At 34.6% G+C, this 27,187-nt stretch overlaps 1 protein-coding gene across 1 annotated transcript; it reads right to left on the bottom strand.

Annotated features, from left to right (window-relative positions):
• Positions 1-5,476: 5,476 nt before the first annotated feature.
• LOC127813602 (geraniol 8-hydroxylase-like) lies at positions 5,477-9,396 on the bottom strand. Its single transcript, XM_052354644.1, has 2 exons — positions 8,448-9,396; positions 5,477-6,164 (listed from the first exon to the last, which is right to left on the bottom strand). Exons 1-2 carry the CDS (start codon positions 9,330-9,332, stop codon positions 5,550-5,552), a joined length of 1,500 nt encoding a protein of 499 aa, XP_052210604.1. The 5' UTR covers positions 9,333-9,396; the 3' UTR covers positions 5,477-5,549.
• Between the last annotated feature and the right edge of the window lie 17,791 nt (positions 9,397-27,187).

Genomic DNA, 27,187 nt, shown 5'->3' with positions numbered 1-27,187 from the left:
TTTTAATTAAAAAAATTATTGTGCCTAAAATAAAAAATAAAATTAATAAAATAAAATTAAAATTAAAAAAATAAATAAATTCTTTTTAAATTTTTGCATCTTTAAGTAACTTAATATAATAGATTAACTAATTTCATATTTCTTTATGTATAAAAAAATTCAATACCTAAAGATACAAATATTAAATTTTTAATTAAGTTTCTTACTTTGATATCATTATTATATGAATAAAATTTTACACTAAAAATAATTTTCGATCATCAATGATTTAAAAAATAGATATTTATAAATTAATACTTACACTGTTGGTGTTTTTCTATTTAAAATTTACATGATATTTCAAAAAATTTCAAAAACTTACACCGTTGATATTTAAATGCTTTAAAAATTAATTTCTAAAAAAATTCAAAATTTAAAAGAATTGAAAAAGAGTCCTTGACCTTGATATAAAAAAATTACAAAAATTTTAAATAAAATTAAGTATTGATATATAGAAATTAAAAAAATTATAATTTATTTTTTGAAATTTAAATTTTAAAAAATTTAAAAAAAATTGGAGTCTCCAACCAGTGGCGATCGGGGACCCTTGAGCCCTAGGAGTGAAGAGAGAGAGACACAGGAGTGAATGGGCGGCAAAAATTTTAATTTCAACCATCAATGTATGAGAAATTGATCTCAGCCATCAAAATGTATATTTATTTGAGACAATTCAAAAATCGTTCTGTTTTATTATATAGATGTATATAGATATGTGTGTTAATTTAGTAACATAAATAACTAATTTAACATATGATAAATATAAATAGTTTATACAAAATTAAATAATTAAATTAAAATTTTTATGTAACGATTGGTATGTAACAGACAATTATATTAGCATGTAATAGACAATTATTAGTATTTTGTTTGAATATTAATTTTTATATTATAAATATAAATTTTGGAATTTTTATATAATTTGTTTAATAAATAATTATAAATAAATTTTAAAATTAAATAATTAAATTAAAATAAAATTAAAAAATGTATAACTTTTAGCGACGGAAAAAAATTGTGTCGCTAAAATTTAAAAAAAAAATTAATATATTGCGACGGAATAATTCCGTCGCAATAAATTTTTAATATATTTTTAATTTTTTTAATTTACTTCAGTGACGGAAAATTCCGTCGCTATAATTAATTTAATAAAATTAAAAAAAATTCGTAGCGACGGAATTTTTCGTCGCTATAATTAATTTTAAAAAAAAATTGAAAAATATTAGCGACGGAAACTTCCGTCGCTATATTAATTGAATAAAAAATTCTAAACTAATAGCGACGAAAAATTTCCGTCGATATAGTTAATACAATAAAAAATTTAAAATATTATAAATTTCATAAAAAAATTCTAAAATATAGCGACGGAATAGTCCGTCGCTAAAAAGAAGAATTTCTTTTTTAAAAAAAATTTGCGACGGATATTTCCGTCGCAGCATTTAAAAAAAAATAAAAAAATTCTTTTTTTTAATTAGCGACGGAATATTCCGTCGCTATATTTTAAATATTTTTTTTTAAAAATAATAGCGACGGAATTTTCCATCCCTAATAAAAAATAATAATTTAAATTTTTTTTTTTTAAAATATTGCGACGGAAATATTCCGTCGCAATTTTTTTAAAAAAATACATTTAGCGACGGAAATATTTCCGTCGCTAAGATGTCGCTAAAATAGCGACGGATCCGTTGCAAAGAAAATTTAGCGACACAGACTTTAGCGACGGACATTTTCCGTCGCTAATCCGTCGCTAAATATATTTTGCGACGGAAATATTCCGTCACTAAATCCCGGAATTCTTGTAGTGAATTATATACTGAAATAATCGATCATCAACAATTCATTCAATCAACATCTCGTTGTATTCCTAAAATAAGTCTCCCCATAAAGAAGCTTAACAAAGAGCGTTTTGACACCAATTATACTCTCACAAATTAAATTACTCTTATCAGATATTAAATATTCTAATTGATATATTCAATCAAAACGACATATTGAGAGTGGATTAGCATGAACTGGATAAGAAAGAAAAATTGTGAAGGACACAAATATTAGTAGTAGGAAACATGAAACAAATGATTGAAAACTAGGTGCTATAACTCAAGAGGATAGGAGAATAGAGAAGTTTTTGTTATTGGAATAATGTGGTTAAAGACTCCACCAAAGGGTTTATTTATAGGGAATTATTTGGAATTCAAATTCTACTAGAATTATATATAATTTTTATTTTAGTTATTTTAAATTATAATCCAAGTACATATAAGTTAATATAGAACTTATTTTTCTAATTATAATTAGATTTAGAGAATCTTTAAATTTAAAAAGAATAATAACTATATATATATATGTATACATAAATAATACAAATAATTAATTTCCATAAATCTATGCTCTAATTCTCTCATTTACTAAATTTTACCTGTTGTATTATGCCAATAACAATGGCAAGACCCATCTATAGTATCAACCCATTAGTTCTGATTGTGTTGGGCCTATGGTACATGCATGCCCAACTTAAGGCCTAATCTTGCCCTTCAAACTTGTAACCATCAATTCTAAATGCCTATGGTGCAAAAATTTTTGTAAAATTAGAAGTGAGATTCTTTTGAAGGGGTATTTTGGAAATTTCAGTAAGATGACAATAGTTATTTAACGATAAAGGATTAACTGGTATATAGTTTAAAAAGTTAAATAAGGTGTGTCCTACTTTTAAAAATATGAGGACGGTATATACATTTTCATTAAACCTTAGGGATGATATGTGAAATTTATCTTCTTTTTTTAATTTATAATGTTGAGTCCTTTCACTAATTATTTTTAATAAATATAAATTATTATTTACATAATTGTTTTTATGATAGTTTATTTTGGATTGGATCTTTTTTAATTATTACTTATAATATATATAGACTATTATAATATAGATATTGGCCCATGTCATACACAAGCTTTTGAAGCATTGTTACATATTAAATATTTTTTATCACAATTCTTTATTTTTACTCATTTCTTGCTCATTTTATTCATATTTTTCAAGTTGCAATCTTGAAGATTTATATTTATTAAGTAAAATTTTATATTTTAGTTTCAAGATAAATTTACAGATATTTACTATGAAATTCTTAAAAAGGATCACATATATGTATTGTTTATGTGGATATATATATGTGTATTATTCTTTTTTAAACTTGAAGCTTCTTCAAATCAATTACAAAAAAGAAAATAAGCTCTATATTAATCTATTGAATTATAATTTAAAATAACTGAAATTAAATATATATATCATTCTAGTGGAATTTTAATTATAATTTAAAATAACCAAAATTAAAAATATATACAATTCTAATAGAATTTGGATTTCAAATAATCCTCTATTAATAAACCCTTTGATGGAATTTTTAACCACATTATTCCAACAACAAAAAAACTTCTCTATTCTCCTATTTTTTTGAGCTATGACAACCAGTTTTCAATTATTTATTCTTTTTTCTTGCTACTAATATTCGTGTCCCTCACGTTTCTTCTTTCTTACTCGATTTACGCTAATTCATTGTCAATGTGTCACTTTGATCGAATATACCAACTAAGAGGTTTAATATCTTATACCAGTAATTTAATTTATGAAGGTACAATGTTTTGCTTTGATTGAATATACTAACTAGGAGGTTCAATATCCGGTAAGGGTAATTTAATTTGTGAAGGTACAATTGGTGTTGGAACACCGTTTACTAAGCTTTCTTATGGTGAGACTTATTTTAAGAATGCAAGTGGACATTACTCAAATGGATTGTCGATGATCAATTATTTGGGTAAGCGATTTTTTTTTTCTTACATTTAGTTTTCATCTTACTTAATTCAATATTACTTGAATTATATACTTTAAAATTTTTATAGCGATGGTGATAAACTTACCTCTCCTAGACTTGTACATGAATACGAGTGGAAACATTGGACATGGAGTAAATTTTGCAATTGTAGGCCTTACAACAAAGCTTGTGGAATTTCTACCCAGGAAAAATATTTCAACTATGGTTACGGATAGTTCACTTGATGTACAACTTGGTTGGATGCCTGCATATTTTAATTCTACTTGTCATAACAAAAGAAATTAGTGACTTTACTAAATTATACCTTATTATTAATATTGAAATTATTAAATTGTTATGGCGAGAGATTTTTTATTTACACCTTAGTAGTCTTGATTAATAGATTGTTTAGAGATGTTAAAGAGTTCCCTTTTCATAGTTGGAGAGATTAGAGGTAATGATTATAATTATGCTTTATTGAGAGGTAAAACTATGGAAGGGATGAAGGATATTGTACTTGATGTCGTACAAATCATTCACTAATAAAGCAAGAAACTTTCCTAAAACTTATTATATTCATATTGTTTCTAAAGCTTATCCAAATTATTTTTTTTACTAATCTCTTTGAACATAATTATCTTTTTGTGTGTGTAGACTGTCATTCAATATGAAACTGTTCAAGTAGTGGTTTTTGGTAATTTTTTAATATGGAGTTGTTCCGAGTCTACCTTAATTATTGTTTTTTAGACTAATGACAATACAGTCATAGACGAGCATTATTGCTTGAAAAGACTAAATAGCTTGTTCACTTAAAAAAGTCATTGAAGAGTTAAAAAAGAACTCCCTAATACTGTCATTGTATACATAGATTACTATAATACTTTGAATGACTTTAGGGAGGCCCCATATATTTATTAGTATCACTCATTGTGAATTAGAGATTACTCATAAGACGGCTAGCTAATTATATTCATTTTATTTTGACAATAAGATTTGAGGACACATCTTTTCAGAAAGCATGTTGTGACATTAAAAGTAAATACAATTTCAATCTGTTCAATGATTGTGGAACTCCTGAGATGTCTATTTGCTTAAACTCACATGAATTAGTTAGGACGGAATGCATTTAAGGTAACATGCTTATCTAATTATGGTTGAAAGACTCATCCAATACATTTTACTCCAACTTCATTGCTACTTTATTAAGATGAATTTAAAATCAATTATAATAGGATAGGTACAAGACATGGCAATGCTCAGTTCATCAAACTTTTCATTCTTCTTCTTTAGTACTATAAAGATGTTGAGAACAATCAAAATTATAGGCTTATTTACTCTCCATGAAATTTCAAATGGTATTAATATTAATTTTACTTTTTGTTTGTATTTTAAATATGTTCCACTATCTAATAATAATAAATAATTATATAATAAAATTGAAAAAACTCATCCAGTATAAAGATCAAATTAAGAGAGCGTTTTTGAACATTTATTTAAAAGTAAAGTTATCCATATTCAAATTTTTTGTTTATATGTTCTTTTGGACCTGAGATAATTTTAAATTTAAAATGATTTTTTATTTGAATTTTAAAATCTAACATGGTATAATTTTACTATAAATAAATATAAAAAATGAATTATATTTAATAAACGGGAATTGTAAATAAATATTATAGAAACGAAAAAATACTTCACTACAGAATATAATAATCAAAGTTTTGTTTCTATCACAGGGATGGCAAGGACGGGAACAGCTTTCTTCAATGTAACTCCAAACTGCTCCTCCATATCCATCTTCTCCGGCGTAGTTCCTGGAGGTAGCTTCCAGTTGAAGGACTGAAGAATCGAAGCCAACATCAAATGGATCATCCGAATGGCCAGCGGCATGCCAGGGCACATTCTTCGGCCAGCTCCAAATGGAATATACTCAAAATCCCGGCCCTTATAGTCCAAGCTAGAGTTTAAGAACCTCTCCGGCGAAAACGAAGAAGGGTCCTCCCAGTGCTTGGGATCTCTTCCGATGGCCCAAACGTTCACTAGCACCTGAGTGTTCTTCGGCACAACGAAACCCTGCAATTCGACGTCGTTTCTTGCTTTGTGGGGCAAGAGAAGGGGGGCGGCTGGGTGGAGCCTCATCGTCTCTTTCACCACTGCCTGGAGATATGGAAGACGGTCCATGTCAGATTCTTGCATTTGATGGTCGGCTCCGATGGTTCCGATTATCTCATTTCTTGTTCTTTCCAGAATATCTGGCTTCCGGAGAAGCTCCGCCATTGCCCATTCCGTTGTTATCGCAGATGTATCGCTTGCAGCAATAAACAAGTCCTGCAATTTAATTGTGAAATAAAGTTAGTGGCCTTTGGTTATAATTGAAGAGTTTAGTATATGATAATTGAAGAGTGTCAAGTGGCTAGTTTTCTTCTTTTGTAGCTTGACAAAGTTGTTCATACCTCATAAAGGTTGTTCTAAAGGTTGATTAAGTTGAAGATCTCGTTTAATCATTGAGGATTCGACCTATATAAATGATAAATTAAGTCTCAATATATAGATAGCTCTCAACACACACATTCTCTAACCTATACAAGCACTCTAGTATTTGTCTTAACTCCTTCCTAGTATAATTTAGTGTCAAAGGTTATTGTAGGAGAAATAAACCCCACCTTTGAAAGAGTCTGACGCCTGGTGTACTTTGTACTCCTTCCTAACAACATCATTTGTTGAAAATTCTATGTTTCGCATCTCAGGTGATCATTGAGGCATAGGAAATTTAAAATTTACCTACCTAGGAGGTATTTCTACCTAGCAATAGAAACTTGAATGTAGTAACAAACAGAAAGTATGAGAAGACAAGTATCGAACTAGATATACTTGAAATAATTCTTTCTATTTTATTAATTAAAAGAGGGTTTCCATTGAAAGGAGATCAACTAGCAGGGAAATAAAAAGTGCTATATCTACGTTGTTTTCTTAGTAGCTTCTCCCTCTAGTTGCTCTTCCTTGTGGCTATCTAAGGCCCCATCTATTCCTTCAGCGAGGGTCCTTACCTCTTTGGTATCTTGATTGTTGGCAATGTACTTCTCGGTTGTTGTTCCTTTCTCTGTCGCTTGCCTCTACATTTCTCCACCTGCATCTTAGGTAACGCACAGCCTGTTGAGGTCCAAACCCAAGAAGGCTTTAGATACCTCTTTCCTTGCTAGGTGAACTCCATTCTTTAGACTTGTTGCAACTTAGCTCAAAGGAAGTCTTAAACTTTGGGAAAGGTAATGGCGTCAGCGATCTGAGCGATCAGAGTAATTTGGCTAAGCTGAAAGGTCTAAACTTTACGCTCCAACATATCGGTTCGACCTTCAGTTGTCCAAGCTTGTGCCCCTTAGCAGCTAGTACGTCTTTAGCGACCCTTAACTTCTCTTGTAACTCCACTCGCACGTTTCTTCTTGAGAATAGGGACCTTATTGGCCTCAAACTAGGCCCTAATCAACTTAAGCTCTCTTTCTTCCATCTCTTTCATCTTCAAAAATAGCCAGGTCAAGCTCCATTGCTTTTCTTGGAGCTAGTCGCGAACTTGTTAGAGAAGGAAACAAAGAGAGAGATGCTTTATAAGAACAAACAACAAATGCTACTAATTAAGCTTCATCATCAATGGAGGCTGAGTAACATTTACTTGAAAACATACCTAGGCAAAATTCTTACATAATGTAACCTAGATGGTCTCCGGGGTTAGGTTAGTAACAACCTGGCTCTAATCTTGGGCTATAAACCCATTCAAGCTCCCATCATCCTCTTAGACTCTTCAATGAGGGACATAGAGTAGCGTCAATGTTCGCCAAGGACTGGAAGCATTTGAGCCCCTAGAAAACATGTCCACTTATAACACTAAGATTGCACCCTCTACCACTAAGACTATCCTCTTCCTTGCTGCTCCCATCCCTTAACTAGGAACCACCCTGCCACCCTCTACCACTACAATAACGACAACTCCCTCTTCTCATCAGCACACCTTGACCATTCACCTCTCACCCCTTGTTCTCGATTTCTACACCTTTTCTTTTTCATGATTTTGAACGCGTTCTATCATTTCTTAAGGTCTAATACTAGTTTCATATTTAATAGAAATAAACATGTCTTTTTTTTTTTTTAAATTTATGGAGAAATAGAAATATGAAAACAAAAATAAAAATTAGAGATAATAAATAAAAGACATTCTCCACAAATAAATAGGCTTTTAGCTTCCTCCGTGGTCTCTACCCGAGCCCTTTTCAAGAGTCTATAGGTTAAATTCTCAATAGGTAACTCTCTACACACATACTCATATTCTCTAACCTACACAAGTATTTTAGTGCTCGCCTTTAACTCTTCCAGTACTAACTTGATCTTAGATGTTATTTGAGAGGACAAAAGACCCACCCTTACAAAAATTTGACACACTTAGTATACATGGTGCTCCTCCAACAACACCAAGGATCCATATTAACTGGCCAATTATTTAATAGCATTATTATATGTAAAATTGAATTTGCTAATATCTATAAATTAACTAAAGAAATTAACGACAAGCCCACAAAAATAAATCATATAATTAATTTTCCCTCGAAAAGTCGCATATCTTACCAATATCACGGGTTTGATAGTTATAGGGTTAAAATCTGAGCCATCTTCTTCACACTGATCCAGAAGAGCATCCAAGAAATCCCCTTTTCTGTCATTCACCAAATCAGAACCTCTATCTCTCAAACGCTTCTCAATGACTTCGTCAAATATCTCATGAAGCCTCCTATACGCAGGCCTTATACGCCGCTTCAGTCCCTGCAAATCAAGCCGCCGGAGCACCGGAAAATAGTCGGAGAAGTTGGGCTTCCCGGCGTTCTCCATGATCGTCCATACCAGGTCCTTGAACTCCTTCGCCGAATCGAAGTCCTGGTCGACCATGTCGATAGAGAAAATGGTGTTGGAGATCAAGTTTAGAGTCGTTGCAAAAGCCGCCCGGCCGATGTCCACTGGAGCCGCCGAAACGGCGTGGCGCTTTATGTGGGAGACGAGTTCCTGGGCCTTTCGTTGGCGGAGGTGCTGGAGCTGGTCGAGCTTCTGGGCGCTGAACATCTGGGTGGCGCAGATGCGGCGGCGGCTGCGCCAGGAGTTGTCGGCGGGGACCCAGGCTATGGTGGCTTCGGGGTTGGGCTGGGTGGCGACGGAGGCTGGGACTGGGCGGCCGGAGAAGCTGTGGTCGTGGGTTTGGAGGATGGCTTTGGCGGCGTCGGCGGAGGACGCGACGATGGTGGTGACGGAGCCAAGTTTGAGGGTCATGATGGGGCCGTAGATTTTGGAGAGGTCGGCGAGGGATTGGTTTGGGCGAGGGCCGAGGCGGTGGAGGGAGCCTATCAGGGGAACACCGGCCGGACCCGGTGGCAGCTTCTTGGAGGAGGAGCGGCGGAGCAATTGGTTGAAGAAGAAGAACCAGAAAATTGAGATGCAGATAAGCAGAATGTACAGTTCCATCTCTCTCTCTCTGAGAATCTGAGATGACGCTACAATGTTGAGGGGTCTGCCATTGGAAGAGCAGTCTATATATATATATATATATATATATCTCCTCTTGTGAAGTTACCCTTAGCTAGGAGACTCCGAGTCAAGCCCTCTTTTTTAAAAGTATAATTATCCTTCATTTTAACATATTAGTTTTTAAAAGTATAAAACTAATAGCTACGATTACGATCCATTACGCCATTGACGTCGTCCAACCGACCGCCATCGCCACCGCCGCCACGGAAGGAAAAATATATTTACCTTCATTTTAACATATTTTTTAATGTAAAATATTTTTATATTTATTTTCTAATGTTCACATATATATATACACACACCTGTATGTGTATGTATTTATATGTATGTATGCCTATGAATTTATATGCATACCTGTGTGTATATATAATACACACATTACTATTTAAAGCATATATATTCTTTTTTGAAATAAAGAGGTGTCAAGATTCGTTATTAAAGAAGATATAATTCTAATGAAAATTTCTTATAATAGGGACAAAGTATTATTAATTCCGGATTCCTTTCAATCCGAATCCGATTCCTTTTGCTTATCATTTGATATTTTCTTTAATCGGAGGATCAACTGTGACATTATAATTAAATGTTTTATAAATATATTTATTATAAGATTATTTTATCTTATTTGTTTTTATCTTATTTTATTTATGGGTGTTAGGGCTTGAATAATATAAATAAATGTAGTAGTTATAACCAACCTTTAGTATATAGTCAATTCCAAGAGGCTCGATTAATTCAAATTGCTGCCACGTGGTTCAATAATTTTTGCTTTTTATAAAAAATGATAAAAATCTGTTTTATTTGGTTTAGGTTTTTTGGGTCTGTCTTCATGACTTTAAAAGCAACAAATATTGTTTAGGTAGATATTTTTATTTTTTAAACACAACAAATAACATCTATAGTTTATGTTATGACATCTCCCGAGCAACCACAAAATAAATAAGTAAAGACCAAATCACAAAACTAACCTCATGACATATAAATAGAAAATATGAAAAAGACTAGAACCGTCGTTAATAACTGGACTCACTATATAGAACCCTTTCTGGCTCTCTCAAGTGCATTAAAGTCAAGGTGATAAGGTTGATAATACTTTAATAGCTTTGTTCTATTACACAATCCAAAAATTTAATTTAATTATTCTTAGGTTTTTTTATGTAAAATATCTATAATTGTAATATTTTTTTATAGTTCTCAACATCTATTAGTATTACTAAAATGAAGAATTACAAATTTAATGACTTAAGCATTGTCACACCTTGCATCTATCATATTCTAACTAATTCAAAATTTATTTAAATAAAATGACAATTAAGTTGGGGTAACATGTCTCGGATAAGCCTTCGGTCATAATTTGGTAAACATGTTGCATTAAATACTCCTCGTCCCAATTGATGAATTCATATGAGTTTGAACAAACAATAAGGTAGCTAGACTAGGAAATAACATATTGAAAAATTACTAAAAACCATCACTCAGAATAACTTCATATTGAATCACACAGTTTAAAAATGCACAGACAAAAAAAAAAAAAAACAATTATATTTGGAGAAATTAAGTAAAGAATGATTTCGATGAGCTTTAGAGAAAATATAAATATATAAAGTTTTAGGAAAGTTTCTTACTCTAAGAGTGCTAGTAATGGTTTGTACGACATTAAGTACAATATCTTTCATCTCTTTTATAATTTTATCTCCCATTAAATCATAATTATAATCATTACCTCTAATCTCTCCAACCATAAAAAGGGAACTCTTAAGCATCTCCAAACAATCTGTTAAATAAGACTATCAATGCATAAATAAAAAATCTCTCCCTACAATAATTTAATAAATTTTATATTAATAACAACGTATAATTTAACAAAGCCACTGACCTCTTTCGGTATGACAAGTAAAGTTAAAATGTACAAATATTCAACCAAGTTGTACATCGAGTGAACTACGCATAACCATAGTTGAAATATTTTTTTTTGTTTTGGATAAAAAATTCCACAGGTAATGCTATAGAGCCAGCAACTACAAAATTTATTCCATGTTCAAAGTCTCCACTTGTATTCATGTACGGGTCTAGGAGAGATAAGCCTGACACCATCGCTGCAAAAATTTTAGAGTATATGATTTGAGCAATGAACTAAGCAAGATAAAAACAAAGTATATATATATATATATAAAGAAATTACATACTCAAATAGTCAATCATCAACAATCAATTCGAGCAACGCCTGATTGCATTCTTGAAATAAGTCTCCCCATAAAGAAGCTTAGCAAACAGTGTTCTAGCACCAATTATACTCTCACGAATCAAATTACTTGTATCATATATTGAATCTCCTAATTGGTATATTCAATCAAAATGACACATTGACATGGATTAGCATGAAGTGGGTAAGAAGGAAGAAACGTGAAATACACGAACATTAATAGCAAGAAAGAGGTAATAAACGATTGAAAACTAAGTGTTATAGCTCAAGAGAAGATGGAAAGAGATAAATTTTTATTGTTGGAATAATGTGGTTAAAGACTCCACTAAAGGGTCTATTTATAGAGGATTATTTGAAATCCAAATTCTAGTAGAATTGAATATATTTTTAATTTTAGTTATTTTAAATTATAATTTAAATTTCACTAGAATTATGTATATTTTCAATTTTGATTATTTTAAATTATAATAATCCAAGTAGGTATAGGTTAATATAGAGTTTGTTTTTCTAATTGTAATTGAATTTGGAGAAGTTTCAAGTTTAAAAAGAATAATAACTATATATATATACACACACACAAACAATACATATTTGTAATATTTTTTAAGAATTTAATAGTAAATATCCATAAATTTATCTCAAAACTAAAAAACAAAATTTTACTTAATAATTATTCATTTTATTCAAGGTGTGTAGGAACACGAGGACCAAAGGAGTCCAAAATACTTGCCCACGATGGCTTAACACCACAAGACAAAGCTAGATGACTCGACCCATGATCAAAGGTCCTGCCCCCGACCAGCCCATTTACAGCCACGCAGTCGATTAATTGGAAAGGAAGCCGAGAGTTGCTAGCATCTTGATGTAGGACGTGACCGGCCAGCCTGTTGGGAAACCCAGAGAATAATAAACAATGAATCAAGAGATAAAATGAGAGAAAAATGAATCTATTTCTCACTGAATAAATTCACAAAGAATTACAACCAAAATTCTACAAAAACTCTCAAATGATCTCACTCTCTCTGGATCCTTACTAATCCTCTAACTTGGGATACAATTACAAGAAGAGAGCATGGTTATTTATAGGAGAATGAAGGTAAGCAAAAGTCAACAAAGTTAGGCAATCTGCCTAACCCGCCTGATGTAGCCAAGGCATGCCAAACCAGCTTGATGCAGCCAAAACAGCCTTCTTCCTGCTAAACCCACTACTGCCTGACAGGGCCAAAATGATGGTGGCTGAACTTCTTCAATTCTCCCTCTCTAGCCACATCTGGATCTATTGTCATCTGACAAGCATCCCAGCTATGTCTCTGCATAGCTCTACCTTCTCTCGAGTAACCACTTTAGTTAACATGTCGGCTGGATTCTCACTTGTATGGATCTTCACTAGTCTCAACAGCTGTTGATCCATTACTTCGCGTATCCAATGATAGTTAATGTCAATGTGCTTTGTACGGGAATGATACATTGAGTTCTTACTCAAATCCACAGCACTTTAACTATAACAATATATCTTATAATCTTCTTGCATAATCCCAAATTCTTGGAGAAAATGCTTTAACCACAACATCTCTTTTCCAGCTTCTGCTACTACAATGTACTCAGCTTCTATTGTGGATAAAGCAACACACCTCTGCAATCTTGATTGCCATGACACGACTCCCCCTGCAAAAGTGTAGAGAAATCCCGAAGTAGATTTTCTACCATCAAGATCTCCTGCCATATCTGCATCCGTATAACCTTCCAAGATTAGATTAGCTCTCCCGTAACAAAGACATGTTTTCAACGTACCTTTTAAGTACCTGAGAATCTATTTGACTGCCTCCCAATGTTCCTTTCCAGGGTTAGAGAGAAAACGACTCACTGTACCCACTACATGAGCAATATCTGGTCGAGTACATACCATTGCATACATCAGATTTCCCACTGCTGAAGAGTATGGTATTGATGACATATCCTCGATCTTTCTCTTAGATGAGGGGCACGAACTCTTTCTTAACTTGAAGTGATTGGCTAATGGAATGCTTACCGGTTTGGCATTGTGCATATTGAACTTCTTGATCACCCGTTCAATGTACTTCTCTTGAGATAGCCATAATCTTATATTCTTCCTGTCTCGAACGATCTGCATTCCTAAAATCTGTTGAGCCGATCTTAAGTCCTTCATATCAAAGGACTTGGAGAGTTCCTTCTTCAGCTGTCTGATTTTCGTCGCATCTTGTCCCACGATCAAAATATCGTTTACATATAGTAAAAGAGCAACGAAGTTCCCATCAGAAAATCTCTAAATATACACACACTGATCTGCAGCAGTTCGCTTGTACCCTTGACTCACCATGCAAGAGTCAAACTTCTTATACCACTGTCTTGGTGCTTGCTTCAGACCGTACAAGCTTTTCTTTAGCTTGCAAACGAGGTTCTTACCTGACACCTCAAAACCTTCTAGCTGTTGCATGTATATTTCTTCATTCAGATCTCCATGAAGAAATATTGTCTTAACATCCATCTGTTCAAGCTTTAGGTTCAACTTGGCTACCAAGCCAAGAATGACTCTTATTGAAGTCATTTTTATAACTGGTGAAAAAATCTCATCAAACTCAATTCTTTTTTTTTCTGCTGGAATCCTTTGACTACCAACTGAGCTTTGTGCTTCACCACCTTTCCGCTGCCATCTTTCTTCAGCTTGAACACCCATTTATTTTTCAAAGCCTTTTTCCCGTGTGGAAGATTGACTATCCCATAAGTGTGATTCTTCTGCAAAGAATCCATCTCATCCTGCATTGCAAACAGCCACTTTTCTTTATCCTTATGAGATATAGCTTCTTGAAAATTTTCTAGTTCTCCATCTTCAGTAAGCAAAATGTACTCGGATTTTGAATATCTCGTCGACGGAATCCGATCTCGTTCAGATCTACGAACTTCTAGGTTCGGAGGTTCACCATCATCTGATCCTTATGACGGTTCAACAGCTTCTGGTGGAGGGGATTGTGTCTCCCATGCTCAACACCCTCTGCTTCTTCCTCCTCATCTTCTGCTTCCGGCATTTCCTCAGGCACCAAATTGTCATCATTGGAAAATTGTGTTGGTCCTGGTCTTGAAATGTCTTCATGGGTACTAGAGTCTAGATTCTGAGACATTGTGGGCTTTTCAATGTCTATTATCATCTGGCTTTCATGGAACACAACGTCCCTGCTTCTGATCACCTTCTTCTCCTTTGGGTCCCATAACCTGTATCTGAATTCCTCATTTCCATAGCCGATGAAGATACATGGGGTTGTCCTTGCATCGAGCTTTTGTCTAAGCTCCTTGGATACATGTGCAAATGCTAAGCAACCAAAAACTCTTAAGTGAGAATACAAGAAGTTCTTACCAGACCATATTTTCTCGGGGACTTCAAAATTCAGCGGTGCTGTAACACCCCAATTTTCTTGAGCGTGTTATAACTTAGGATTTCGGGAATATAAAAAATTTTCATATCACAATAGTTGTCACACATCACACAATATCCCCAAAAACCCTAATTTTTACCTTCTTAGCTTAACAAACCCAATAATTGAATAGCTAAGACAAGCGTTAAAATTTCAAATGCGGAAGCTAAATCGAACCTGATATGGTTCACAACCATAATGCTTTATCATAAAATTGTTCAAGACGTCTACAAAATGTATTACAACATCTCTCGCAAATGATAACTGAACATCTTAAACATATCTAAAATTACATAGGTTCGCACATAAGCAAGAATATGCTAAATATACAACAGTAGTAAATTAAGCTTATTCTTCAGCTACCTCCTTTGCCTTAGAGCCACTCGTCGAACTTGGAATGTTTGAATATTCCAAGGACATAATCCAATTAGAAGATGAATCATCTAGTGAGAAACTCTAAAAACAGTTTATATCGATGCATGATCAGGTATAAAAAGTATGAGAAGACAAGGAGAACTTCTCTAAAGTGCCTCATGAACCCGTTAGCCTCCTCCAACGAGAGCTTTCTCAATGGCGCACGCATAGCGCATTTCGGGAGGTCCCTAACCATGTCACTTTAGCCCGACTTCATAGCACTCATGCAAGCACCACATCCGTTATTCCTTAGGCTCACGGTCTTCCCCACGAGAGCTTTCTCAATGGCGCACGCATAGCGCCTCTCGGGGGATATCCGACTTTTGCCCTCGGCTAACAACAAATAGGTACAACAGTATGGCCACATGAATTTTTTAAATGCAATAATTAAAAAGCCAATAGCATATATTTTTCAAAAAAATACATTTCATATATGCAACATAATTTCACGTAAGAAAATAATAAGAGTTTACGAATAAGAACTTCACGAAACACGTTTCATGCAATAGAAGTCTCTCATAAGAGAATAAAAAATAGGATTTGGAGTATAGGAGTTTCACCTTATTGGTTTATCTCTTGGACTGTATAATTTCACAACAAACGGCCTAAGTTTCTGCAGAAAACACGCGTTTTGGTAAACCAAACCTTAAATATTTTTACATAGACTGAAAGGATATTAAAGTAAGGGCATAACTTGAAAATTTGAAGGAAAATAGACCCCTCACGCACCCTCACGTGCCACAAGAAGGTGGCTCACTCGCCTTCACGCGCAGCCACTTCCAGCCCGTGTATGTCACGCGCTGCTACCAGATTTCGGACAACATTGCGTTGTTTTCGTATTTCAGCCATATCTCCCTCATTTAGCTCCGATTCGACCCCCGTTTGAACCTACGCGACCCTCTCTTCCTCCTCTACATGATTATAAAAAAAAAGGGGACTTATCTCGCTTTTTTGCTGATTGATTTTGGTGAACTTCTGCGAAGGCTCGTAACTCCGAGGAGGCTCGTTCTACCCGGCTTCTCCTTTGATTTCTTCCCGCCTTCTTGCCAAACTTTCTCCTCTCTCTCTAGAGAAAACTCCTCCTCTTAGATTGTCTCAACTCTCAAACTTGCTTGGAATGATTTGAGAATAACCCATGGTGCCTTTTTATAGATTTCTTCAACCAATCACATTATGCCACTTGTCACAATCTAAGCCATGGACTTCAAAGACTCAAAGATATATTTGAATGGCTTTTGAAATCCAAAACTAGAATGAATTTAACTTTTGGAATCCAAGCTAAAACCCCAAACTTCTCCCAAATAACATTTTGGCCTTTATTTCAAGTCCTCAACTTTAATATTTTACCACATAGGCTCTTAATTTTATGCTTATTTCGTTTGGATAATTCCCTAATAACAATTACACTCTCAAACATCAAATTTATCGAGATACTTAAAATCTCAAAATTAATAACTCAAAATTACTCGATATGTACGATTTCCCGAAGCTCCTTACCATCATTCGACTATTTTAGGCTACAACTTAGCTTAATCGAAAAATCGTCTCTGATCTGATTTCTTTCAACGTCATAAATCTCGCCTCGAGACGCTCGTCAAAAATATACCCTTGTCCTTAGGTATCTAAGCTCCAGGGCACTCCCTGCAACTGATTCAGGCACTTGTTGTCATTTCAAGCATATTTTTCGATATTTTAAACTCACTTAAAATACGTGGCAATTTCACAAAAATATGGGGTGTTATAGGTGCTGATGATGATCTGTTGATTAGGTAACAAGCGGTTCTGACTGCTTCTCCCCAGAATGGCTTTGGCAATTTAGCCATACTGAGCATGCTTTTGACTCTTTCCATAATGGTCCGATTCATTTTCTTGGCAATGCCATTATGATGTGGGGTGCGTGGGATCGTCTTCTCATGTCGGATGCCGTATCTCTTGCAGTAGACATTGAACTCCTTGGAAGTGTATTCGCTTCCATTATCTGATCGAAGGCACTTCAACTTCTTTCCTGTTTCACACTCTATCATGGTATGAAACAGTTTAAAGTAATCAAATACCTGGTCCTTTGTCTTGATGAAATACACCCACACTTTTCGAGAAGTATCATCAATGAATGTCAGAAAGTACTTGTTTCCACCTAATGATTCAGCTTCCAGGAGACCGCAAACATCAGAGTATACCAGACTGAGCAACTCTGATCTCCTCGTTGAAAAGTAACTAAAAGATACTCTTTTTTGTTTGCCAAATAAACAGTGATTGCAAGGATCTGGAGCAGTACCTTTGGCAACAGTAATAAGCTCCTTCTTTTCTAGGGTTGACAAACCCTTCTCACTCATGTGACCAAGTCTTTGGTGCCATAGATTCTGAGAAGCCTTCGTTTCAACTATGTTGAGGCTGTCTGTACATATCTTCACATGAGTCTTATACAACTTGCTACAAATATGTCCTTGGGCAACTACCATAGCGCCTTTTATCAACTTCCATATGCCATTGCTAAACTAATTACCATAGCCCTGTTTGTCAAGAGCTACTCTAGAAAGTAGATTCAGCCGAAGATCTGGCACATGTCTGACATCCTTCAAGGTGATTGTGATCCCGACGCTCGTTCGTATATGAACATCACCAATTCCAACTATCTTAGAGGAACTGGAATTTCCTATCTTCACTGCTCCAAAATCACCTGTTTTGTATGTTGTGAAGAAATCTTTGTGGGGAGTCACGTGGTAAGATGTTGCAGTATCTACCACTCATTCTGTGTCTTCTTTTGAGACATGAAGGCATGTCTCATCTTGGATGGAACAGTAGTCTACCTCTCCATGGATAGTGACTAGTGCATCTCCATCATTCTTCTTCGGCTGGGAACTGCCTTGACCCTGCTCTCGTTGCAATTTTCGGCAGTTCTTCTTCAAATGACCCTCAATGCCACAATGGTAGCACTTGTAAAGTCTTTCTTCCATCTGTGGATTTGCCCCTACTCTTGCTCTTTCCTCTCCACTTGCCTCGACTACTTCCTTGTTGTCTTCCTCGATTTTTTGTTACAAGGGCATGAGTTTGGTTCGTGCTCATGTCTTTTCTTCTGGCCTCCTCGTTGAACAGGGCATCCTTAACCATCGTCATAATAAATTTTCCTTCTGGGGCCGAATTGCTGAGAGAGACGACTAGCGTCTCCCACCTGTCAAGAAAAGAACTGAGAAGTAAGAGCGCTTGTGTTTCATCCCCAAGCAGCATCTCTACAGACGACAACTGGTTTACCAAGCTTTAGAACTCACTGGTGTGCTCGGCAACTGAAGTTCCACTATTCAGCTTCAGATTGACTAATCACCTCATCAACAGGGCTTTATTCCGAGCGGTCTTGGCCTGGTACATCTCTTCTAGCTTCTTCCAGAGGGCATGTGCATCTGTCTCTTGTGCGACATGGTGGAAGACATTATGATCAATCCATTGCCGGATCTAATCGATTGTTTTTCTGTTTAATTTCTTCCACTCTGCTGGCTTGGAAGGATCAAGGTTTACACCCAATAACTCCAGCGGATCGTACAAATCTCTATAACTGAGAAGATCTTCCATCCAAGGTCTCACAGTGTGTAGTTGGTGGACGTGAGCTTTATTATGGCTCCTGATGATGTTCTCTCCTCCATTTTTAATAACTTGTTCAAAAAACAAAGTTGAATCTTCCAAAACAGAGTGCACCGTTGCGTTTGGAAGGGTCGAAAATGGTAGATTTGACTCTTACAGGGTCAAATTCTAATTTATAGCAAATCAGGGGCTCAAATGTAATTTCAAAAAGTTTAGGGGCTAAAGTGCAATTTCTCAAAAGTTCAGGGTCTAAATTGTAATTTTCAAAAAATTCAAGGGTCAAAATGTAATTTCTGAAAGTCTTGGGGTTAAACTGTAATTTCAAAAAACTTCAGGGACCAACCTATAATTTTTCCAAAGTTCAGTTGTGTGCTGATATGGCGGCCACGTGGCGGTTGACCAGCTAGCGTGGCGTTGACCGGATGACGTGGCGCCACATGGGCTGTCTTCAATCTCCAGACGGCACGGCGCGTGTCGAGAGTAGTCTTCTCTCCGATCTTCAGGTGGCGCATCCAGTGTTCGTTTGGCCGGCAGAAAATTTCAGCGTGCTCATCTTGCCACGAGAAATCTTCTGGTATGATTAAAATACCAATTTGACAATTTTGAAAAATCGCATATTAAGAACAAAGGTTATGTTCTTCAGATTCTTATCTCCAGTGCTCAACCTGGTTCTGATACCACTTGTTGGGAAACCCAGAGAATAATAAACAATGAATCAAGAAATAAAATAAGAGAAAAATGAATCTATTTCTCACTGAATAAATTCACAAAGAATTATAACCAGAATTCTACAAAAACTCTCAAACAATCTCACTCTCTCTAGATCCTCACTGATCCCCTAACTTGGGATACAATTACAAGAAGAGAACATAGTTATTTATAGGAGAATGAAGGTAAGCAAAAGTCAACAAAGTTAGACAATCTGTCTAACCCGCTAATGTAGCCAAGGCATACCGAATCAGCCTGATGCAATCAAAATAGCCTTCTTTCTGCCAAAATTACTGCTGCCTGACGAGGCCAAAATGATGGTGGCTGGACTTCTTCACAGCCAGCATCGAAGCTTCATGCGCTGGACTGGCTCGAACACCAACCGAAAAGACGCACTGCCAGAGAAGTTTCATGCACTTCCAATTGTCGGTCATCCTCTTCCTCGGCCAGACCTGCCCATCGACCCAAAGACCCAGGCCCATGATCCAAGCCCCTTACTCGCCCCGACTGCACTGCCCAACCCGATGAGCTATGGCAGCATTGATGGATGGAATTTTTCTTTGGCAAATCCAGACCGCGGAAGGTAGGGTTGACTGCCCTCATAACCAAGTCCGAAGTAGCCGCCGCCATGCGAATTGAACCTGGATGATCGAGAGTCCGGATGAATCGAATCGACTTGACGAAACCCCGATAGCCCCATGCCACCAGCTCGTCCCCCGAACACGACTAAGACCCAATTTTGGCTCCGCCCTTCTGAGTATCATCGAACGAAAGGCCCTGGTCCATGATGCATGGTGTTTGTTACTAATTTATTAAAGAAGAATAAATTATGTAAGTTGCGTAATAAATTGATTATACCTTTTTAATAAATTGATTTTTAAATCACCCAAATCCTGTTCTTCTATCTCATCCAGACTTATCACGACGTCACCCAATCTCGTAGAACAATTCAATGTTTAAGGGTTTCAAATTACAAATATTATATATTTAATTTATTAAACTGATAAAAGCTACAACTATATATACTTAACTTTGATTATAAACATTTAAATATATAAATTAATATTTTGTAAAAAAATCATTCAGCAAAAAAGAAAAGAATTAACCGAGTCCGGCCTAGTTTGGGTCCTTGGGCTTTGCTGGAATTATTCATTTAGAACACACCTTTGTGCCTAATCCAACACATAAAATGTCGGGGCTAAATTCACAACTTTAGTTTAGAGAATTAAATAAACTCATATTTAAGCTTCATTAATCTTGGAGATTTATATTTATTATTATGTAAATTTTATTTTTTACTTTTTGACATAAATTTATAGACATTTACTATGAAATTTTAAAAAAGCATTACAAGTATGTATTGTTTAAGTGCGCGCGTGTATATATATAGTTATTATTCTTTTTAAATTTGAAGCTTCTCCAAATCCAATTACAATTAAGAAAACAAACTCTGTATTAACATATGTATATTTGGATTATAATTTAAAATAACTAGAATCGAAAATATACATAATTTTAGTGAAATTTGGATTATAATTTAAAATAATTAAAATTAAAAATATATATAATTCTAATTGAATTTGGATTTCAAATAATCCTCTATAAATAAACTCTATGGTGGAGTTTTTTAGCCACATTATTCCAACAATAAAAATTTTTTTTCTATTTTCTCCTCATCTCTTGAGCTATGACAGTCAATTTTCAATCATTTGTTACCTCTCTTTTGCTAGTAATATTCACATCCTTCACGTTTCTTTCTTCTTACCCAATTCATGCTAATCTATTGTCAATGTGTCGCTTTGATCGAATATACCAATTAGGAGATTCAATATCCGACACGAGTAATCTAATTCGTGAGAGTACAATTGGTGTTGGAACATCATTTGCTAACCTTTCTTATGGGAGACTTATTTCACGTTGCTCAAATGGATTGTTGATGATTGACTATTAGGGTATGCAATTTTTATTTTTATTTTTTGGTACTTTGTTTATATCTTGCCCAATTCATTGCTCAAATCATATACTCTAAAATTTTTGCAACGATAATGGCAAGCTTACCTCTCTTAGACTCGTACATGAATACAAGTGGAGACTTTGGACATGAAGTAAATTTGGCTCTACAACATTACTTGTGAAATTTCTAACAAAAAAAATATATTTCAACTATGGTTACGCGTAGCTCACATGATGTACAACTTGGTTGGATGTCTTCACATTTTAACTCTACTTGTCATATCGAAAGAGGTCAAACGATTTATTAAATTATACATTGTTATTAATACAAAAAAAATAATGAATTGTTGTAACCAAAGATTTTTTATTTACGCATTCGTGATCTTAATTAATAGATTGTTTGGAGATGTTTAAAAATTTCCTTTTCATGGTTGGAGAGATTAGAGGTAATGATTATATATAATTATGCTTTATTGGGAGGTAAAACTATGGAAGAGATAAAGAATATTGTACCTAACGTCGTACAAGCTATATTACTGATGTTATTAGAGTAAGAAACTTTTCTAAAACTTATTATATTTATGTTTTTTTCTAAAACTTGTCCAAATCATTCTTTACCTCTCCAAATTTTTATTGTCTTTTATGTGTGTGTGTGTTTACACTGTCATTCAATATGGAGTTATTCGAGTAGTGTTGGTTCCTGATAATTTTTCAATAGGTTATTTCCCGGTCTACCTTATTGTTTTTGAGACCAATAACACAACAGCATATGACAAGTATCATTGTTTGAAACAACTAAATGGCTTGTCAATCTACCACAATAATCACTTGAAGAAAGCGATGAAGAGTTAAAATAATAATTTCTTAATACTATCATTGTACACGGAGATTACTATAATATTTTCAAATGGTTTTTATGAAGGCCTCCTATATTGGTTAGTATCCCCTTCATTGGCATTGTGAATTTGAGATTACTCGGAAGATGGCTAGCTAATTATTTTCATTTCATTCTGACAATAGAATTTGACGACACATCTATCCAAAAAGCATGTTGTGGCATTGGAGGGAAATACAATTTCAAAATGCTCAAGAACTACTTATTTGTTCAATCCTATGTGAATTCATTAGTTGAGAGAGGGTACATTTCAATCAACATGCTTATCAAATTATGATTAAAAAATTCATTCGGGAACATGTTATCCCAACTTCATTGCGATTTTATTTAAGTGAATTTTCAATTGGTTAGAATAGGACAGATACAAGACATTGCAATGCTCAATTCATTAAATTTGTAATTCTTATTTTTAATATTGTTAATAGATGTTGAGAACTGTCAAAATAATTCAGCAATCAAATTGGACACTTCTCCGATCATTGTTATTTGAAAAAATTTTAGATTTGAAATAATACAACTTAAAATATAGATTTGAATTGAACTTTATAAATTATGTTTGGAATGAATATTGAATTATAGTTTTATTTGCTCTTAATTTTTAAAATATTCTTAATATAATAATGTTATTAAAATAAAAAAATTACTATATATGAAAAAGGAAAAAAATATATACGTATATTTCTATTATACAACGTATGCATAAATATTAGATTTTAAAATTAAGAATTAATTAAATATATTATATTTAATAATTTAAATAAAATTAAATTTACATAAAATAAAAAGCTAAACTAAAATTATACTTAAAAAAGCTTGACCCACAATCTCTACACTCTAATAGTAACTTCATAATCTCTAAACTAAACTAAAATTATCTATATATTGATAAAATAGATAATCAATACATAAATCAATTGGTTCAAGAACTGCCCTTGCAATGGCAAACTCAGATTCTCAGAGAGAGACGGAACTGTACATTCTGCTCATCTGCATCTCAATTTTCTGGTTCTTCTTCTTCAACCCATTGCTCCGCCCCTCCTCCGCCAAGAAGCTGCCGCCGGGTCCCGCCAGTGTTCCCCTGATAGGCTCCCTCCACCGCCTGGGCCCTCGCCCACCTCTCCAAAATCTACGGGCCCATCATGACCCTCAAACTCGGCTCCGTCACCTCCGCCGATCCTCCAAACCCACGACCACAGCTTCTCCGGCCTCCCAGTCCAACCACGACGCCACCATAGCCTGGCTCCCCGCTTCCTGGTGCAGCCGCGCATCTGCGCCACCCTGATGTTCAACGCCCAGGAGCTCGACCAGCTCCAGCACCTCCACCAACGAAAGGCCCAGGAACTCGTCTCCCACATAAAGCGCCACGCCATTTCGGCGGCTGCAGTGGACATCCGCCGGGCGGCTTTTGCGACGACTCTGAACTTGATCTCCAACACCAAGGACGACTCTGAACTTGATCGACATGGTCGACCCAGACTTTGGCTTGGAGTAGGAGTTCAAGGGCCTGGTATGGACGATCATGGAGAACGCCGGGAAGCCCAACGTCTCCGACTATATTCCGGTGCTCCGGCGGCTTGACTTGCAGGGACTGAAGCGACGTATAAGGCCTGCAGCGTATAGGAGGCTCCATAAGATATTTGACGAAGTCATTGAGAAGCGTTGGAGAGATAAGAGGGTCTGATTGGGTGAACAGTAGAAAAGGGAATGAATCAATGTGAAGAAGATGGCTCAGATTTTAACCCCCATAACTATCAAACCCGTGACATTGGCAAGATGTGCGACTTTTCTCAGAAAGTTTAATTTATGAGTTATTTTTGTGGGCTTATCGTTAATTTCTTTAGTTAATTTATGGATGCTAGCAAATTCAATTTTACATATAATAATACTATTAAAAAATTGGCCAGTTAATATGGATCCTTGATCTTGTTGGAGTAGCACCAAGTGTCAAATTCTTGTAAAGGTGGAGTTTTTATCCTCTCAAATAACATGTAAGATCAAGTTGGTATTCGATGAGTTAAAAGGCAAGCATTCAAGTGCTTGTGTAGGTTTGAGAATGTGTGCGCGTAGAAAGCTCCCTACTGAGAATTTATCCTTCATATATGTTGAATTTTCAAGGGTTAAGTGAGGTCGTTGGCACAATTATCTTTTCGGATTGTCGAATATGATCCTTGGTATTATCTCTTCCGAGATTTCAAGCTGCAAAATAGGATGTCTTGGGTGAAGATGGCTTCTCTAAGCAACAAAAGGAGGAAGTCGATGACATCGCACTCCGTAACTAGTCGCTACAAAAAGAAAAAAAATAGTTAATTTGAGATGAATTTTCAATTTGAGACGGATTTTGAGTCATCTAATAAATACTCATTCCAAAATTTGAGACAAATTTTAGGATGAAATTAAGATAAATATTCAAATGAATTTTGAGATGAAATTTTCAGACAAATTTAGACATGAATTTTTTCTTTTGAAATTTGAGATTAAATTTTAAGACAAATATTTGGATGGACTTTTTCATCGGTGGACTTTTGAGACAGCTTTTCAAATGGAGTGTATCCGTCTAAAAATCTGAGATGAATTTTGGGAGAAATTTAAAAACATGAATTATGACGAATTTTGAGACAACTTTTTTTTTTTCTATAAATTGCAACGGATTTTGAAATGATTTTTTTTTCTATTTTTTGAGACATAAAATTCGTATCAAATTTAAATTAATTTAAAAATAATAAAATTTATTTCCTTCAAACTTTTAAAATTAAACCTAATAGACACAGTATATATATGCACCAATATAACAAAACAATCAAACTAAATTAAAAACCATGCAAAAATATAATTCATCACAATAAATAACACCATTCATGCATAAATATATAGTAGTAATAAGTAACATCGTCTATGAATAAATCTATTTAGGAAACACTACAACCTAAAATCTATTCATGCCAATGACAAATTCTCCTAATAATTCGAATGATTCTAGTGCAACAACAATGAAGAAGGGCTTAGAGCTCTATCTTCCAAGACTGATAAACGTTGGTTTATGGGATCCACAGCTTCTCTAACTATCTCCATCATAACTTGTTGAATCTGGTCCATGAACGCTAACGACGACGACGGTGACGATAGGTATGACCTCTATCTTCCAAGACCGACAAATGTTAGTTTATTGGATCCACAACTTCTTTAACCACCTCCTTCATAACTTGTTGAATTTGGTCCATGAACAATAACGACGATGGCAATGGTGATGGTACCTAGTAAGAACGATGAGCAGGGATGACATAGGCTTCTGGCCCCATCACATACATACGGACCCCTTTTCTTCTCACCTGTAACCTCCAACCATAAGGATGTCTCGTCAATAGCTTAGTTGCGAAAGCTGCTCACCATCACTACCTTTCGATGGGCCACCTACTGATGGTTGTGATGATGCCTCTTGTTGTCGCATTTGAAAGTCAACCTATAATTATCATGAATACATGGAATAATTTGTATTATCAATAGACCAATTAAGCATAGTAAGATTTATAATACACAACTAATGTATACTTACACAAGTTTTCTCGAACCTCTTATCAACAAATCTCGAATTATTCTTTCTTTTGTGAATGGTGAGGAATCACTTAGCCTATGTGGCTAGACGACCAAGTTTCATAGTCTGAAAGAGGAAAAAATAAAGGTGTCCATGCAACTATACTTATTTTAAAAAAGTAATTAAGGGAAATAAAAATAATATAAAACATCAAATATAATATTTACTAGTCTTCTCTTGTGCTCGGACATAGGTATGGAGCCATATGTATACATAGTGCCTCCAACTTTTGAGATCCTATTTTCTTGGCCTTTTTAGACTTGGTCTTAAATAGTGGGATATTCCAATATTCACTACAAGAAAAATCAAATTTAGTGACGGGAAAATTCGTCACTAAAATAAGAAAATCTGTCACTAAACAATTTAGTGACGGATTTAGTAACCGAAAAAATCCATCACTAAAACTGGCGTCGCTGAAATTTAGCCACCAATTTAGCGACGGAAGTTTTAGTGACGAAATTAGTGACGGAAAGCCCTGTCACTGATCTGTGACAGATTTTCCGTTGCTAATCTATGACGGGCAATCCCGTCATAGGCTAGAGACGAAAAATCAGCGACGGGGCTTCCCGTCACTAAATTATATTTACAATAAAAAATAAAAATATATATTAAAATTTTAATAAAATAAAAATTAAATTAAATTATTTTTTCGCTGTGATGGGCGCTACCCGTCGTTGCTCAACGACGGGTATTCTCGTCACTAAATTATTTTTAGAATAAAAAATAAAAAATATTATTATTAAAATATATATTAAAATTTAAATAAAAATTAAAATATTTTTTCGAAAATCTGTGAAGGGCATTATCTGTTGCTAATCAGCGATGGGATTCCCGTCACTAAATAATTTTTTAAAATAAAAATATATATTAAAATTCAAATAAAATTAAATTATTTTTTCCAAAATTTGTGACAGGCGCTACCGTCGCTGATCAGCGACCGGTATTTCATCACTAAATTATTTTTAGAATAAAAAATATAAAATATATATTAAAAAATATATTAAAATTTAAATAAAAATTAAATTATTT

Source organism: Diospyros lotus, chromosome 11 (genome assembly GCF_014633365.1).
Source record: "Diospyros lotus cultivar Yz01 chromosome 11, ASM1463336v1, whole genome shotgun sequence".
Taxonomy (NCBI): Eukaryota; Viridiplantae; Streptophyta; class Magnoliopsida; order Ericales; family Ebenaceae; genus Diospyros; species Diospyros lotus.
This window is presented reverse-complemented; position numbering and strand designations above follow the sequence as displayed.

What these genes read in the sequence shown, in the direction of transcription:
- LOC127813602 (XM_052354644.1), bottom strand. Translation starts at nt 9,332, where the DNA reads ATGGAACTGTACATTCTGCTTATCTGCATCTCAATTTTCTGGTTCTTC. An exon ending in CTATCAAACCCGTGATATTG is followed by an intron (nt 6,165 to 8,447) that starts GTAAGATATGCG and finishes ATTAAATTGCAG; the next exon opens with GACTTGTTTATTGCTGCAAG.